General features: G+C 36.9%; 1 protein-coding gene across 14 annotated transcripts in view; it reads left to right on the forward strand.

Annotated features, from left to right (window-relative positions):
* slc7a2 (solute carrier family 7 member 2) overlaps positions 1-8,012 on the forward strand; it is a 277,877-nt gene extending 269,865 nt beyond the window's left edge. For all 14 annotated transcript variants that reach the window (XM_028802059.2, XM_028802061.2, XM_028802062.2 and 11 more), the window contains 2 exons: positions 4,851-4,959; positions 7,125-8,012. In XM_028802059.2, the coding sequence (XP_028657892.1) occupies positions 4,851-4,959; positions 7,125-7,279 (264 nt within the window). In that variant the 3' untranslated portion in view covers positions 7,280-8,012. The remainder of the gene's footprint in view (positions 1-4,850; positions 4,960-7,124) is intronic.
* Positions 8,013-18,294: the final 10,282 nt, after the last annotated feature.

An 18,294-nucleotide genomic window follows, 5' to 3' on the forward strand; every position in this document is an offset into this window, starting at 1 on the left:
AAATTTGATTATTTTCTTGCTTTTTATAAATATGTTTAATCCTTCATTTGCCATTCCCATTTTCAATCCCCAGCACAAGCCTTATAAAAAGATTTGTGGTATGAACACTGCCTGCTGCGAGACCGAATCACAATGTTTTCACATAACGAGAGCAAATAACTGGATTAAAACTGAACTAACACTTTATTTGTAGGTTTCTGCTACATTCATTGCACGTAGTACACTCTTTTCTGCTTGGGTGTACGATTGATTGAGCCCTGCAAAGGACTAGCGTACTGTCCACTACGTTTGCTTTTTGCCTTTCACCTAGTGGTGCTGTGATAATCACTGGTCCCATGTGATTGTAAACTGGGTGGATTAAATTTAACCCTGAGCACATGCAAGATTAAATGTATACTGTAGAACGAGAGACACACACACACAGGTTTAAAGGTTGGGGGACCCTGCCAGTACTCTTCATTTAAAGTCCAAATGTAAATAATAAAAGCAAAAATACTTGGCACTGCCATCAACAGTGCTATCACCATTTCGGTGAAGTGTGCCTCTGTAGCAGTCTCACTGTCTGGCTTGTCTCCAGGTCAGTCCAAAACAAGAGGCCCTGACTTCAGTCGGGCAGCTGATTTTATATTCCATGACCTGGTAGGTGTGAGGCTTAGAGGATTGCAGGATGCGATCAGGCCTCCACTGTCTGTATTGTTGAGGGAAAGACAATGTGATTAGCAACAGCGCCCCCTTTCTTCCTGTAGTGGTATCTCTTATCTTATCAGAATCATTAAGGTGCTCCCTATGCACACATGTGTCTTATAACTTCTCTTCAGTTCTTTTTACTTGATTACATGCTACACACATGCTTAACATCTCCCTTACTAGCTGTCACCAGATGGCCAGAGCACGCATGTGCACAATGTTACACTTACAGCAGTAGACAACATATTTACAACATTTCTGCAAAGTAACACAGTCATGTTTTTTTTTTTGAATAGTAGGAATAAGCTTTCACAGTAACATAGTAACACGCATATATATATATATGTATTTTTTAAAGAAACACAGGCATTTTTACTCCAATAAAATAAGTATAGCATTAGATTATTTGTTACTTTATAAAGCAATCTGACTACGTAATGCATGTTCATATTATGTGTTACCCACAACAATGCTGGTAACTCTAATCTGGTGCACTTACCTGATGATATACACATTTTTTTTCTCTTGGACAGTGTCATGTCATTCTAAAACAAGTTAACTAAAATGTTTTTTTGTAACAAATAAGAAGAACCTGAAGTTAAGATCCATTAGTTCCAATAGTTTTTTCTAATACTTGTTTGCTATTCCAAGTGAGGTCTCATTATATACTGAAAAATGTATTAAGTAGCAGAATAATCATTGATTATTGATTGTTAGAATAATACAACAGCTTCTTAGAAAATGGGAAGCTGGAAAATGGTTATCTATACATGTCTCCTCATGTTGTATATTGTTCCACAGTCCATATATTGCTTTTTTATTACAATAATTTTGTTTACCATTTCTTGCAATGTAGACCTAATTTAATTTTGCCATGAGGGACAGCTTGTTGCCTATTGCTTGGTTGTCTACCCTCACTGGCTAGAGCTGGTGGTAATTTTAAACATCTGACAATTGTCATGGCATGTTCACATGGTTACCCCGCAGTTTACTTATGTCATTGTTTCTCAACTGCTCAGTGAGACAAAGACTGCCAGTGGTGGGTTGCGCGTTGCTATTGTTTACAGTTTGAAATGGGTTCCGACTGTCACGCTTGATTCCCCCAAGCTGTAACAATCATGCTTGATTCACCAAGAGGGACATCATCCCCCAACTCAGAGGACTGTGCCTGAATCATCAAAGGGGAATAACCACCCACCCATTCTGAAAGTCACGCTTCCTTCACCAAAGGAAACCACACCACTCCCTGCTGGGTCACTAAGATTCTTACATGGGAAAAAATAGGCCTTGACACCAAAAAGTTGAGAAACACTGATTTATGTGATTATTAAATTTCACCTAGATTAAAAATACCAGATTTTTTTTATCATCCTATTAAAAAGTTTCATTTACATACATGTTAATAAAGATGCTGCGACATGTCACATACAGGTATCCGGCCATCTAAATCATCTTACTGAATTACTGAGCAAATTCTGAATGGATTTTTCTCTTTTGTGTATTAAATGCCAAGTATTCACAAATTCTCAGTTCAGGTTTGCAGGGGGATGGAGCCTGTCAAGCCACCAAATGACCAGGGCACCACTTCACACAGCTTACTTATTGACACACACTTCTTTGGGAATGGGAAAGGGATACAGAGGAGTACATAGAGAAAAAGCATTTTGGATACAGGGTGATGTGCATAGACAATGACCTGACAATGAAGATTCTGATCCAAAAATTCAGGATCCATGAGACTGCATTTCAAACCACTGTGCCAACATGATTCCCTTTATGATTTCTATCGGTGTTTTATTGATATATAACAAAACAGTAGGCCAGTGACCCTACAAAAGCTTATTTGCTCTATTAAGCAAAGTGGCAGGCACATTGTGTTCCCTTAGTGAGACATCCAACCTGTTAGCCTGAGTAAACTCCTTTTACAGGTTTGTTCTGTGGAGCCTTAGGTCTTATGTTACCTTTATTTTGTATTGTATATTGTGTTCTTTATACTCTACTCAGTTTGACGCAATATTATATTAAGAAACTTAGGTGGATGATCAATTGTCAAATAATGCATAAAATGATAACCTCACGGCTGTTTTCCAGTCTTCATAAATGTGCATACATAAATCCTGATTACATTTCCAGGAGCTGCTTTTAGTAGTTGACAACCTCACAAAGTGACTCTGCACCTGCCATTATGTTGGTAAGAAGACATAATTGAACATATAACATCTAGCTGTCAGTGTTAACTGAATTAATAGTTTTTAATAGACATGATAGGTAATCTTTGCTAATGGCATATACTCTGTGGACAGAGAATCTAATTTAACATATGGTAAAGAGAGTGCAGGCAGCAACATTGATTGTAACCACCATGGGGAACTTCTGGACAGATGCAGGGTTGCACAAGGCCCTGAATTGTTTAAAGGATGATGGGAGTTGCTCAAGTTACTAAAAGGCACTCTGTGATATCTGCACAGTGTGTGTGGCCTCCTCTAACTTTATTCGGATGGACATCTTGTTTGTAGTTCATCAGTGTCTTTGCATTGTGGAAAAACCTAAAGGCACTAGTGTGAACTCAAAGCATACCAACTCAGGGCTTCTATGTGACATCAAGGACCCTGGAAAGTGACCCTTAACATGCACCAAAAAAAAAGACACTGAGCTGACACTAGAGCTTGTAAACTCAAAATCAGGAGATTAATATCAATTTGCATATTCAAAGAGGCGTAATTCTTGGAGGAGTTGGGGCGGGGCAGCAGGCATGTGCTTTACTTTACACGCTGACCGGGATTTATGGAGCGGAAGAACATGGAAGTTGGCGTTCACACAGATTTATGCATCTGGATATTTTTGTGTGTACGCACATTTCCGCTTTTGTCCATACTCTATGTTTTAGTGTGAATTCTATGCACTGCGTTATGCATGAGGACCCTGGTCCTTTCCAAATCTATTCTCTCTGTCAGAGACAAAAGTCTGTTTGGGTTTTTGACTTATTATACTTTACTATATATATAAGTATATAAGTATAAGTATTTTATATAAAATATTTTTTCCTGTGACTCCAGCATTTACTTCTTTTCTTCTACAGCAAAACAATGCAGTAAAACTTTGAACATGCATTGACTAATTAATATTTCTAATAAAAAAAAAGCTTTTTTCATTCTTTTGGATACAGTAGAGAATTAAGCTGGGCCTTTAAACTGTTCTCTTTTTGTACTTGTAATATTGACTGTAGCCTGTGCTATATTTTTTTTATATTTTAGGCAAATAAAGTTGAGTAGCATTGTCCATCCATCCATTATCCAACCCAGAATATCCTAACTATAGAGTCACGGGGGTCTGCTGGAGCCAATCCCAACCAACAAAGGGCGCAAGGCAGGAAACAAACCCTGGCAGGGCGCCAGCCCACTGCAGAGTAGCATTATTCTTACATTAAAATTACTTTATATTCATCAAAATGTAAAGAATTACTTTGTTGTATTTTAGCAAATAACATTATTGATGTGGACTATATGGGCGGAGTGGTGGCTCTGAGGCTAAGGATCTGCGCTGGTATCCCGAAGGTTGCCGGTTTGAATCCCCGTCACTGCCAAAAGAGATCCTACTCTGCTGGGCCCTTGAGCAAGGCCCTTAACCTGTAATTGCTCCAGGGGGCGCTGTACAATGGCTGACCCTGCGCTCTGACCCCAAGGGGTATGCGAAAAAACTAACAAACACTGTTGTAAGTCGCTCTGGATAAGAGCGTCTGCTAAATGATGTAAATGTAATGTAAATGTAAAATGTATATATGTATGATTCTGAGTGAAGATCTATTGATTTCAGAGATGCTTTGGAAAGGTGATTAATTTTTCTGGAAAGAGTATTTTTTGATGCTATCAAAAGTATCGGTACTAATTTCATAGATGAATTGACTTCATTAGAAAATTATCAAGATTCTCACCATGAGCTTAAACTGGTTTAAGTTTGTTATTAAAGTGTTTAGATGATTATAATAAATGTACAAACATGCACACATACATTTAATGTATATATGATATGAAAGCAAAATTATGAATAAAAGCTATTATCTTACTGAGTCACTAGGCTTTGAAGTAAACTGCTTGTTTATTTACTTCCTGCAGCATGGTAAATATATTTTGTTAAATTATGTTGTGGGTTATCATGTTTTGCAGGTCCCTCTCCTACCATTCTTACCTGTGCTTAGTGTATTTATTAATGTTTACCTCATGGTTCAGCTAAGTGGTGACACATGGATACGATTTTCCATCTGGATGTTGGTTGGTAAGTGCAACCATACCATAATATGTCATTTTCAAAACATATGATTTGATCTTGTTATCTTTTACCAATGAGAGCTGAATACATACTGAAATCAACATATGTAGCATAACATAACATTCTCAAACCACCTTTATCGAGTTCTTTGAGGTCCTGAAAGTATCCTGGAAGCATCAGGCAGAAGATACTCACATATGCACACACCCACAAAAGACCAATTTCCAGTTAACATAACATGTGTACAGTATCTTTGAGATGTAGAAAGAAAACCCAGTGGAAAATCCACAGAGACATGGGAAGAATGTACAAAGTCCACACCAATAAGGACATTTAATAGCATTACCCACTGTTCAGTTGTACTACCTTTTACTGAAAATAAAATATTTTTAGTTATACTTGCATCCTAAGTATGTCCACTTCAGGCTTTAGGGTTTCAGTAAATTCTGAATATATCATTTGCTTATTTTCATAGAGCATCTTAATATACTACGGAATAATTATGTCAACAAAATGGTATTTAAACCATAGTATACATCTCAAGATATATATGGTTACACATTTTTTTTTATCCCAAAAATCAGTTGTGTGAAATTTATGTAAAGTTTATTTTCCATTTGCACCTATATTTTTACACAAATTAAAAGTTATATTATTGTTGAATTTAAAATTTTAAAAAATTATTATAACATTGAGTATATTTCTCAGTAGATACGATAATATCTGTATGTATGTGTGTATGGTGCCTAAAAAAGTACTTCCCCCACCATCCCTTCATAAATTTTCACATTTTATTGTTATACAATGTTGAATCCCAGTGGTTTTCATTTGACTTTTTGACACACTGATCAACAGAAACAGATACTTTTAATGCTAAAGTGAAAACAGAGCTCTACAAAGTGATCTTACAAATATAAAACTCAAAATAACTAATCACATTGTAACGGTTGACCCCTTACCCAAACCGGCCACTACACCACCAAGACTATTTCCTTGGACTAGCCTGAAGACTCTTGAGACGATAACAAGCCATACTCCTTACAGATTGTCCTATTTATCCTGACACGACGAAATAACAAGCAAACAGTAGACAGATATGTAAAACCAAATATGGATATATTGACAGTGATAAATATAAATACACACTGGGGCAGACAAATATTCAATAATACATATGTGCACATAAACCAACACTATCCCAATGACGCCAGTGAATAATTATTAATCATACGAAAACAGGAATACACAATATTTACAAAAACCCTCCCTTGCCCCCAAATAATAAACAAATAAACACAAAACACAAGCACAGATGAATGATAAGTGGCAATTGAAATAAAAGTGATAAATGAGTCCAAATGCTAATAAAGTCCGGTAATAGTTGAATATTGGCTGATGTGATATTTTGCTTCCTCCCAACAATACAAAAAAACGACCTTACCGTAAGTGTCCTCAGCAATGATTGATAAGTATCCAAACCCCAGGACTTCTCGGTGCTGGCAGTCATAATAATGATACGGATCCTTACGAAGCAAGTAATAGACTTGTATGATGAACGGAAATGAGGATGTGTAAATGATTCTCTCATTCTCTCTCTCTCTCTCTCTCTCTCTCTCTCTCTCTCTCTCTCTCCTCACTTTGCCTTTCGCTCCTCTTGTTTAAATACGGAATATCCCGGATGTAACTGGTGGATTCAACAGGTAGTTTCCGTCTCCCTTCATCATCCTTCCCCTTTTAACTTAGGAGACAACATTTACTGATACACACATATAGTATAGCAAACAGGACAATGAAAACAAAATACACTCAGCACAGACCAAAAAAAACAAATACTTATTATTATGTAGCCCCGCTACAATGTTAGTATTCACTCACTTTTATGGGACATATCCACATCATCACTGGTACAGCCAATTGTTTTTTTTTCTGTTGATCATTGTTAAAAAGTCAGATTTAAAAACTGTCATTTAATGTTGTATAACAACAAAAAGAAAATTTCCAAGGGGGTGAACACTTTTTGTAGGCACCGTATGCATTTTTGTAATAGGCATTCAATCAATGTTAAAGATTTTTAACACCATTATTTTCCTAAGCCCTAGCTGGGACAAGGATTGTAATTCATTTCAATAATGTCTTGGATATTTATTGCTGTTGTTTATTACCTCTGTTAGGTTTTTTTATTTACTTCTGTTATGGCATCAGACACAGTATGGAAGGGAAGCGGGAGCAGGATCCAGTCAAGAACCCAAGCAATGCAGCAGAGGAGGATGGCAATGCAGATGAAAACGATCGCTTCCTCACCCATGAAAAAACAAGTGAATTTTAAGCCTCAACAGACAGTTAAAGGCTGGTTTCTAGTCTTGTTCTCTCTATTATTGCAACTGGTCCAAACACATTGTCAGTGTTCAGCTACTTTTTGCAAGTCATCACTGGATGTGTTGCTAATGGTGTCAGAAACTGTGTGAATCTTCAAGAGCAGTGAATCTCGGGGGAACACACATAGGACTACCAATGATGGCAAAATCAGGATCTTCTCTTCAGTGAATCAGATCAGGCTAGTAAATGTGAGCGTTGAAATCTGAACAGCTGGCTAAACTGGGATAACGTACTGAATTATTCTCATTGAAGCCACAGTAAATGAAAAGTTGATAGAGTAATTCAAGCCTGCTGATGCAAGAAAGAAGAATTTATAGACCAAAAGACACCTCTATCAGGTGCTGAAGTGCTGTTATTACCCTATCAATAAACATACTGGGTGCAGTGAATGTGCATTTCACTTTAACGTTATTATTATTATTTTGTTGTGTCCTTGTTTTTATTGTTATTACATTAGTAAGATGATAATATTTGTATTAACCAAACTGTCTTAACAAAAGCATTACTAATTAATCGCTGCCAAAATGATGTAAAGTGTAGATTTCTAGCATAATCTTATTATAATGATTTCCTTTTTATCAGTTTTACCTGACTTTTAATTATTATTTTTTTAATAGTATCAGTCTATTGTTAAGCAAAATTCAGTAAAATAGCACAATATTAAAACTGCTTTACTGGTAACATTTGTTGACCCCAGACATTATTATATCTCATAATTGTTGAAGGTTTACTTTAATTTTCAGAAGAGTACATTATGGATAGATTATACTGTGTACTGTACTATAAATTACAACAATGGGAGATATTGACTGTATTAACACTAATTTGGATCTAAACTAAATGTTACTGAATAAAAAAAAAGTACATTTACACAATAATCAGACCAGCTCACCTCTGAGCAAGCTTGATGCCTTCTGAAACACATCGGTCCTCTTTGGTAGCCATTACTTGCCCTCCAGTGTAGCTTTAAAACAAATTGCTTATTGTGTCAAATTAACTAAACCTCACCAGGTCTGGCTCATCCAAAATGTTATGCTCTGCTGTCTTTTGAAACTTTTCTGTCTAGATGATCACTTGTAACAATATATAGATAACGGATATACACAGATAACAATCTAAAATAAAGTGAGACATACTGTGCATGAACCTGAAAAATATGGCAACAACATATTGTGACAGATTTAGATATGAGTGAATAATTCATATAGAGAATGTCCCATTTGAAAAGAAAGGCCACATTGAAAACTAAATTCATTTTTTTAATTCATTGCCTCATGTTAATACAATGTACTATTTTGCGATTTCACAAAGTATGGCGGGTTACAATTACATTGCTTTCTGACATGGATCAAATGCTGTCAGGTCAGATTGTTCTGCATCTGTACTGAGTCGCCCATCACAGGGCACACTGACACATCCGCTTACCCATATTGGGCCAGTTTAGTGCTTACAATCAAAGTATCATGCACATCTTTGGGATGTAGGAGTAAAGGCAAAGCAGGCGGGAAAAGCAGTGAAAACAATAGAAAAATGTACACATGCCCTTTAGACAGAGCTTAGGATAATAATTGAATGCTCTAATAGAACATAATATGGTGCAATAATAAAACATGACATGCTGCTGCCTTATACTTCAGTAGTCCTGGCCTATGAATTGCTTGTGGAGTGTAAACTTTCTTGCTGTGTTCATGTTAGTTTATCTCCAGGTACTCTGGTTTTTGTCTAGTATCTAATGTAGTGTGATTGGTAATTTTAAAGTTTTCTAGTATGACTGACTGTGGAAGTGCAAGTGATTGTTACATGTGGGCCACATTTAAGCTTGATTCCTCTCTTTTGTCATTTGCACCCAGTACAAGCTCCATCCTTTTAATCTTGTAATATTTGAAATAGGTAGGTATGAAAATATTATATTATATTATCCATCCATCCATTTTCCAACCCACTGAATCCGAACACAGGGGTCTGCTGGAGCCAATCCCAGCCAACATAGGGCAGGGAACCAATCCTGGGCAGGGTGCCAACCCAGCACAGGACACACACCCACACACCAAGCACACACTAGGGCCAATTTAGAATCGCCAATCCACCTAACCTGCATGTCTTTAGACTGTGGGAGGAAACCGGAACGCCCGGAGGAAACCCATGCAGACACGGGGAGAACATGCAAACTCCACGCAGGGAGGACCCGTGAAGCGAAACCAGGTCCCCAGATCTCCCAACTGCGAGGCAGCAGTGCTACCCACTGCGCCACCGTGCTGCCCATATTATATTATATTATATTATATTATATTATATTATATTATATTATATTATATTATATTGCAGTGCATCCAGAAAGTATTCACAGCGCATCACTTTTTCCACATTTTGTTATGTTACAGCCTTATTCCAAAATGGATTAAATTCATTTTTTTCCTCAGAATTCTACACACAACACCCCATAATGACAACGTGAAAAAAGTTTACTTGAGGTTTTTGCAAATTTATTAAAAATAAAAAAACTGAGAAAATCACATGTACATAAGTATTGACAGCCTTTGCTCAATACTTTGTCGATGCACCATTGGCATCAATTACAGCCTCAAGTCTTTTTGAATATGATGCCACAAGCTTGGCACACCTATCCTTGGCCCGTTTTGCCCATTCCTCTTTGCAGCACCTCTCAAGCTCCATCAGGTTGGATGGGAAGCGTTGGTGCACAGCCATTTTAAGATCTCACCAGAGATATTCAATCGGATTCAAGTCTGGGCTCTGGCTGGGCCACTCAAGGACATTCACAGAGTTGTCCTGAAGCCACTCCTTTGATATCTTGGCTGTGTGCTTAGGGTCGTTGTCCTGCTGAAAGATGAACCGTCACCCCAGTCTGAGGTCAAGAGCGCCATGGAGCATGTTTTCATCCAGGATGTCTCTGTACATTGCTGCAGTCATCTTTCCCTTTATACTGACTAGTGTCCCAGTCCCTGCCGCTGAAAAACATCCCCACAGCATGATGCTGCCACCACCATGCTTCACTGTAGGGATGGTATTGGCCTGGTGATGAGCGGTGCCTGGTTTCCTCCAAATGTGACGCCTGGCATTCACACCAAACAGTTCAATCTTTGTCTCAGCAGACCAGAGAAGTTTCTTTCTCATGGTCTGAGAGTCCTTCAGGTGCCTTTTGGCAAACTCCAGACGGGCTGCTGTGTGCCTTTTACTAAGGAGTGGCTTCCGTCTGGCCACTCTATCATACAGGCCTGATTGGTGGATTGCTGCAGAGATGGTTGTCCTTCTGGAAGGTTCTCCTCTCTCCACAGAGGACCTCTGGAGCTTTGACAGAGTGACCATCGGGTTCTTGGTCACCTCCCTGACTTCTCCTCCGATTGCTCAGTTTAGATGGCTGGCCAGCCCTAGGAAGAGTCCTGGTGGTTTTGAACTTCTTCCACTTACAGATGATGGAGCCCACTGTGCTCATTGGGACCTTCAAAGCAGCCGAAATTTTTCTGTAACCTTCCACAGATTTGCACCTCAAGACAATCCTGTCTTGGAGGTCTACAGACAATTCCTTTGACTTAATGCTTGGTTTATGCTCTGACATGAACTGTCAACTGTGGGACCTTATATAGACAGGTGTGTGCCTTTCCAAATCATGTCCAATCCACTGAATTTACCACAGGTGAACTCCAATTGAGCTGCAGAAACATCTCAAGGATGATCAGGGGAAACAGGATGCAGTTAAACTCAAGTCTGAGCTTCATGGCAAAGGCTGTGAATACTTATGTACATGTGCTTTCTCAGTTTTTTTATTTTTAATAAATTTGCAAAAATCTCAAGTAAACTTTTTTCACGTTGTCATTATGGGGTGTTGTGTGTAGAATTCTGAAGAAAAAAATGAATTTAATCCATTTTGGAATAAGGCTGTAACATAACAAAATGTGGAAAAAGTAATGCGCTGTGAATACTTTCCGGATGCACTGTATATTATATTATATTATATTATATTATATTATATTATATTATATTATATTATATTATATTATATTATATTATATTCCAGTTTTCAGTAGACCCAACAATGCGCATAGGGAGCCTGAATGACACTTCAGTTTTTCACACAAGAACAAGAGCAAAACAGAGAGGCCTGCTTATATTTTTTGTGTCACATGTGTCCTATAAACATTTATTTTCATTTCTGAAATGGGTTTTTGCAAATATACTATTTATTTTTTTGCTGAGCAATGACAGGAAATGGTCCTGTTTTGTTATTATCAATGTGCATATGTGAAGGTTATGGGTGAAAAGCCAGGGTGGGAACACTCAAACAAAGAGCCCAACTTTCTGTTAAATTCTGTGTGTATTGTGTTTTGTCCCCATGTATGTAGGAGTGTCTGGTTGGTTATGCGTATTATACTAAAAGCCTTAAATACATGTGCCTAGTCATGAACAAGAAGAATGTTTTTGTAATAATCAGATGTGTGCTCAGAACCCCAAATCTACAATAGAGCTGCAGGTGAAGTTTTCAGTCTGATGTAATACAGTAGCCAAATCTGTGAAAGCCCTGAAACAGACTTGGCATAATTCTTAGTAGACATCAGTTGGTACAGAATTCCAGTGACCATGTTGAAAAGTCCTGCAACACCGGGCATACCCCAAGAATACCTCTTTGCTTTGTTTTGAAAACTGACAGAAATACTGTTGGCTGGTACATAATTTATTATTCTTACAGATACAGTATGTATATAATAAATATGCGTACAAAACTTTAATTTGTTTTGATTTTGCTGAAATTCATCATTGTTAATTTTTATTGCATTCAGACAAATGCTATATTTCATTTAGAATGTGTGGTAATTTGTTTCTTTGGCAGCAGATCAGTGATGAATGAGGACATTTAATTATAATATGAGAAATTAAGTTCAACATGTATAGTGCATAACAAAATGTAAGAGAGAAGTAAAGAATATATTAATGTAGGAGTTTTTGACCTTTATTGGTTATTAATTTTATTAAAAAAATAAATGTTGGCCGTGCAATAGTAAGCATGTTTGAAACCTATTTAAGACATGATGATTTCACGTGAGGATGCATACTGGCCAATGGAAAAACTGAAAATTGAAAAAACAAAAACAAACTACATTTAGTTTCAGAAAATTATTGTTGTTCATAGGATTATACTGTTCTATGGAAGCCTGTTTATGCAACATGAGTTTTGCAAAGTAAAAAATGCAAGATAGGGTTGGGGGAGGGTAATCTGTCTCAAGTCAAGTAAACCATGTGACTAAAACCTGCAGTCCAATTGGCTGTCCAGCACAGCTACAGAAATCCAGAGATGCAGAGGTCTGCAGCTGGTCCCCTGTCAATAAATCCATCGAACCATCCATGTGTTGATAATTCATTCTCATTTAAAATCAATTAAGCCAGGAGGCCTGTGCCTATTTTTAAGACATAGTACATTTTGTAAACGTGTATTCATTATTCAGTAAACCATATTTGCTTTATTTTAATTATGCTAAATCATTTTAAAAATATTTAAGCAATGTAAAATTCTTCGGTAGTGTAACTTACCTGAACTATAAAATACATTATTTATTTATATTGGTTTTTGCTAAAGTGTTGTTAATTTTTTATCAAAAATGATATAATTTTTAAATTCACCAATCAGTATTAAATAAAGTCTGGTTTCATTGTATGCTGAAATTTTTGTTGAACTACTGTATGTAATTTCATTTATCCTGGGAAACATACACACAAGCGTATGTATTTACAGTATATACATGAATGTAATAATGAAGCAGAAATGTTTTATTTTTAGTTGCTAATTTCCTAACACTAAATTCTGTATACTGTTAATTGCAAATGCTTTGTTTGATTTTATTACATTTTGTTTAGTATTTCCGATACTTGTAATGATTTAAATTTTATGCAATCAGAGCTGTCTTTCCAGGAGTGGTCTATACATGTGCACATATCATAGTATAACCATTCAGAAAACACAAACATGTTAGAGTTACAAAAAATTACTTTTAAATGCAATGTTTTTTATATATAATGAATGCAAGTGCTGCATAACAATATTGTACAGTACAGTTTCGTTCTGTTTATAATATGTTGAGGTGCAGTTCGGTTCTTTTTCTTCAATACACCTGATGGAACCACAGTGTCTGGGTTAGTCTGCGTATATGAAGAACACAAATGGCAACTTCTGTGCGTCTGATAATGTAGGAGATTCTGCTCTGTGGTCCCCTAGGACCACCAGATTCCAGCCTGCAAGGCAGGAATTGCAGTGTATTTCACTTGTGTTATACCCTAATCATCCCTAAGTGAACCCGTGGGCAGATGTTTTTCAAATTACTAAACTAAGTATATGTCTTACTGTTTATATCTGTGAGTCTTAGAAATCAGTAACTGTAAAAGGTAGTAAAAAGGAATGTTGAACATATCTTGTCAGAAAAAAATATTTTTATTTTATAAGATGAACTAGAATAAGAGTTTGTTTGTTTGGACTCCAACACATCATGACTGAAATACGTGATAAAGCTGGTTGGTCCATCATGCATGATACTGTTTTTAATTTCTGGTGTGACAGGATAACCCACCCCAGGTGTGTCATTGTGACTTGTAGCTTGTTGTCACTCAGAACCAGCAAACACATTCAGAAGAGTGACAGGATTCAAGTTTGGGAAGGCAGCTGTCTTTAAGTGGAGTACGTACTGGAGTTTGACCATAGAGGAACTTTGAACTGACATGCTGAAGGTCTCCGCAGGGTCTAATTAGATTGGAGGGGCCAGCAAGAAGTCATAGGCTTGTAGTGGTTAGCCAGTACCCCAGACCTCCACTCTCTATAGCATTTTTAATAGCATTGATGAGAATAAGTCATATCTAGTGAAGCATGGGACTCTGGTATTTACCTAAAAGATACTGAGAAAGGACTAAGTTTACTGGCACAGGTAGTTTAGATCAAAAAAAAGTACATTCTTTCTTTTTAGGTTAAATGAGCAAGTTGCTTTACAATGACAAGAACAGGCTAGGTTTGGTTTAGGATGCCAGAGCCTTTCCTTGGAAATTAACGATATAATGGCCTTATCCTTATCCTGGGAACCAGGGTAGCGTGGAAGTATGCAATAGTGTTATTCTGATCTTGCTTTAGAAATATCCTCAGAAAAAGGTATAAAATCTCTACCAGAAGTACATAAGCCGAAAGCAGAGGGTAAAGAAGGAGAGCAAAAAGAATTAAAAATAAGGTGAGAGTCATGTGGGAGATGGAGAAAGGAGCATCCAGATGGTAAGGGCTTCAGGCATCCATAAAGGTAAGACCCATTGACCTGGTAAGCATTTTATTATTTTGTTGTGTGCCCCCAACTTTTCCTGCATAATTATCTTTGTGAATAAGAAGTGCTTACTGGTTATAAAAAGCCAGATGTTCATGTCATCACCCTAATCAAATTACGAGTACTGCTCATACAGTGCAGCAGCAGTTTTGAGAGAAAATGGAGTCAGGAAATGGCACAGAGAAATCAGAATTCACACATGGGTTGTAACCGGGAAAACAATAATTAAATAACAAAGCACAAGATGTGTAGCCAGAACCGTGGTCTAAGAACAGAGTGGCGAGTCATAAGCTGAAATGGGTACACATAACGAGAGTCAGGAAACAAGATGTACATTGTATTCAGAAGACAGCAAACTTCAAAAACTAATAATATGAAATGACGCAAAGGTTTTTCTTTCACAAATCCAAATCTTGGATTATAAAGTTTTCATGGCGCTTGCTTTTAAAAATCGTTGCACTAGTGATGTCATGATGTATAACCTCCAGCAATGCGGTGGTGCCATATCCTTGCCAACATGACCGCGTTCATATAGAAAACAAGATGGAATCACGGGAGAACATGAATCGTTTTTAACAATAAAGCAAAAGATGAATATTACCAATAGAATCCTTGGCCTCAGAAAACCAAACTCAAATATTTCTCAAATATCTTCAGGACCCCAAAAGCACAAGCAGAAATAAATCAAAACAGCCTCAACAGTTTTACAAAGACAGAAAGAGCGAGATGATTTTTTTTCTTCCTGCATACTAAGCTAATGTTCTGCCAAGAGTCGGAAATCAGCAATAGTGGTGGGTCCGAAAATGAAAGTTTAGTCGATAAGGAGCAGAGTCAAAACCAGGAAATCAGTCCTGCCAGACATTAAAGACCCAAAATGCAAACAATATCAAACTCCATACAGAGTTGTGAGTTTGTTGCATAGAATCTGTAACATGAAACACACTAAACCATAATTAAAAATTCATAGTACTGCATCATTGGCTTATAAATGGCTGCCTAAATGATGTCACTTGGTGTAACTTGTAGAAACTGTCTCCTATAAACCTACAGTTGAGTCTATGCACAAAATGATGGCACCCATAACAAAAACAAAATCGTGTTTGCCTTAAATTCAAGACAAGCAATAATTCATTTTTATTATGCAGTAACACTATTTTGTAACCCATTAAATGAGTGGTGTTCTCATGTGTGATACAGAACTTAGCGTGGAATACACCCTAGGACAGCAAAAGATTTAGGGGACAGTGGTCTTCAGTTTCATTATGTGGATAATTAAATAAAAAGTTGAGGGGCATGCTGGTCACTAGAGTGCTCTTCCCTCAGGTTTCTTTTCAATCTTACTTGCTTTCCCTCTCCTGTGGGTCACTTTTCATTTTTAACCTCCCTGATCATTTGTACCTTGACTAGGACGTTCCAGGAATCCCTTTTGAAGGTATTCATCAGAGTGCATGTTCTCACTGTTGAGAGTGTTAACACAATGATCAGACCTTTAGCTCATGACCCTCTAAAATATTTACTGGTGATAAACCCTGACGAATACGCTTATGACAGTTAACAACTGTTTCATATTTGGTTTTGTTATCCTACATACCTTGTAAACAAATCGTGTACAAAATATGATGCAAGTTTTTGTTTTAAATAATGACTTTGCCTTAGTCATCTGAAGTCCAGTTGTTTGAAGCAATCAGGAAAGGATTATGAAATGCTTAATGTTTTTAAGTTTATGGGGTCATTACTGTCACGAGTACCACACATTGGAGCTTTACCTCAAAAATTCTTTCTTATTTAGTTGAAAATTCTCATAATACCATTCACAACAAACATCTACCATCTCACTGTGCTTTAGGTAAGTGACTCTTAAACTTTTTTTTTCCTTGCAACCCAGTTTTGCTATTTTTGTGTTTTTGAGATCCAGAATCGCTGGAGGGATGTCCTTGCAGAATCACCGACGTGGATCATAGAACATCAATGTTGTTTACTTAAACTGCCCACGTTGACCCATTGCAAGATACTCCCCCACCCGAGCCTGACCATTTCCCATTTGTGAAACACAATTCTCCGTGACCCAACATGAGACCCAAACTTGGTCATGACCCATAGTTTAAGAACCTATACTTTAGGCTAATGTCATTTATTTGATTTGAATGATGTAGTTCTGGACAGGAGCTAGATGAACCAACTGTGTGATTAAAAAATTGGTTGTATTTGCTTGGAAATCATTTGACACTTAAATTCAACATATTATGGGACTTCTAAAGTAAAGTCAAGAGATGATATCAGTCAAATGTTGCATACAAAGGGGTGGATATTTGTGGAATGTGTCTTACAAGGATCAGTACGTTTTTCTGGTTAGAGTAATTTTCTGTATTACATTTTTTTTTGTGCATAGAATTGAACTATTCCCATTGAATTATTAAGTACCATAGGCACATGAGCAACAACTTTACTTGGTGTATGTCATCCCCTTAGAAGTACTGTGCCAAGTTCAGTGGTGAGTAGGCTAAATCTTTCCATGTATTTTGCTAATTATAAAATGTGACAAGTCGGGATAAAGGAACAGAAAATATAATGTAGTGCAAATGGACAAAATACTAAAACCTGAAAAGCACTAAACGAAAGCATTAAAGCCTAAACGAATTCACTGTCAGAAATTCAAGCTCTATAGTTCATACATCAAAAATCAAAATAAGAAAAGTGCAATGAGTATGAATTGTATCCCCAATTTTGGACAAACAATGCACATTATGACGTTTATACCGTTGCAGTAGCGATGTCACACACACCACACACTTCTGGTGTTCCAAACCTGATGACACAGTAGCAATGGTAAACAACTAATCCCTAAAATGGCATTGCTGGGAAAAAGGCATGAACTAATTTACACACCTTTGAGTGAGAATTAAGCTTGGTGATAACACAAACAACCTAAAAAACACCCAAACACATGCTAAATACAAAAATGCAATGAGAAATCCAGAAAAATTACAAAGCAAACCAAATCTTAACACCATCTCTTAATAAGGGATTCTTATTGTTAAAAAGACCCTAGAAGACATTGATTAAACAGGCTAGCCTGAATAGCATGGTAGCAAAGGGTTAGCCTAATATTAGGTTCCTGTTGTTCCCGGAGCAACATCTACTAAAGTTATAATCCTTAGAAAGTCACATACACATTCCACTTTAAACTGAGCCTGTGACATTATAAACCAGGAGGTGCATGAAAAAGCAGGCAAAAATCATTTGCAATCTAATTCAATTCAATTCATCCAAACATGGAAAATCCTTCAAGCTTGGACAAAAAAGAAAATCTGTTATACTTTTATTTGTTTAGGGTCATAGGGTATAAATCAATTTTTAAAAAATGACCATGCAGTCTCTCCATTAATATATTGTAGGCTACCATTGTCTTTCCTGGAGCAAAAACTCTGAGGCAGAAAAATGCAAAGCACAAATTATTAATGTATGATTTGTAGCTTCTGTTTGTTAGATAAAATACAGTGGATTCAGAAGGTATTCAGACACCTTTACTTACTGCACATTTTATTGTGTGGTACATTTCATTTTAAATGGATACATTTCACACTTTTTGCACATCAGTTTACACTTGACCAATTCAGATCCTCTCAAGTTCCATTAGATTGGATGGGAGGCATCTGTAAAT

The sequence above is a fragment of the Erpetoichthys calabaricus genome, chromosome 5 (assembly GCF_900747795.2).
Source record: "Erpetoichthys calabaricus chromosome 5, fErpCal1.3, whole genome shotgun sequence".
In the NCBI taxonomy this organism is placed as follows: Eukaryota; Metazoa; Chordata; class Cladistia; order Polypteriformes; family Polypteridae; genus Erpetoichthys; species Erpetoichthys calabaricus.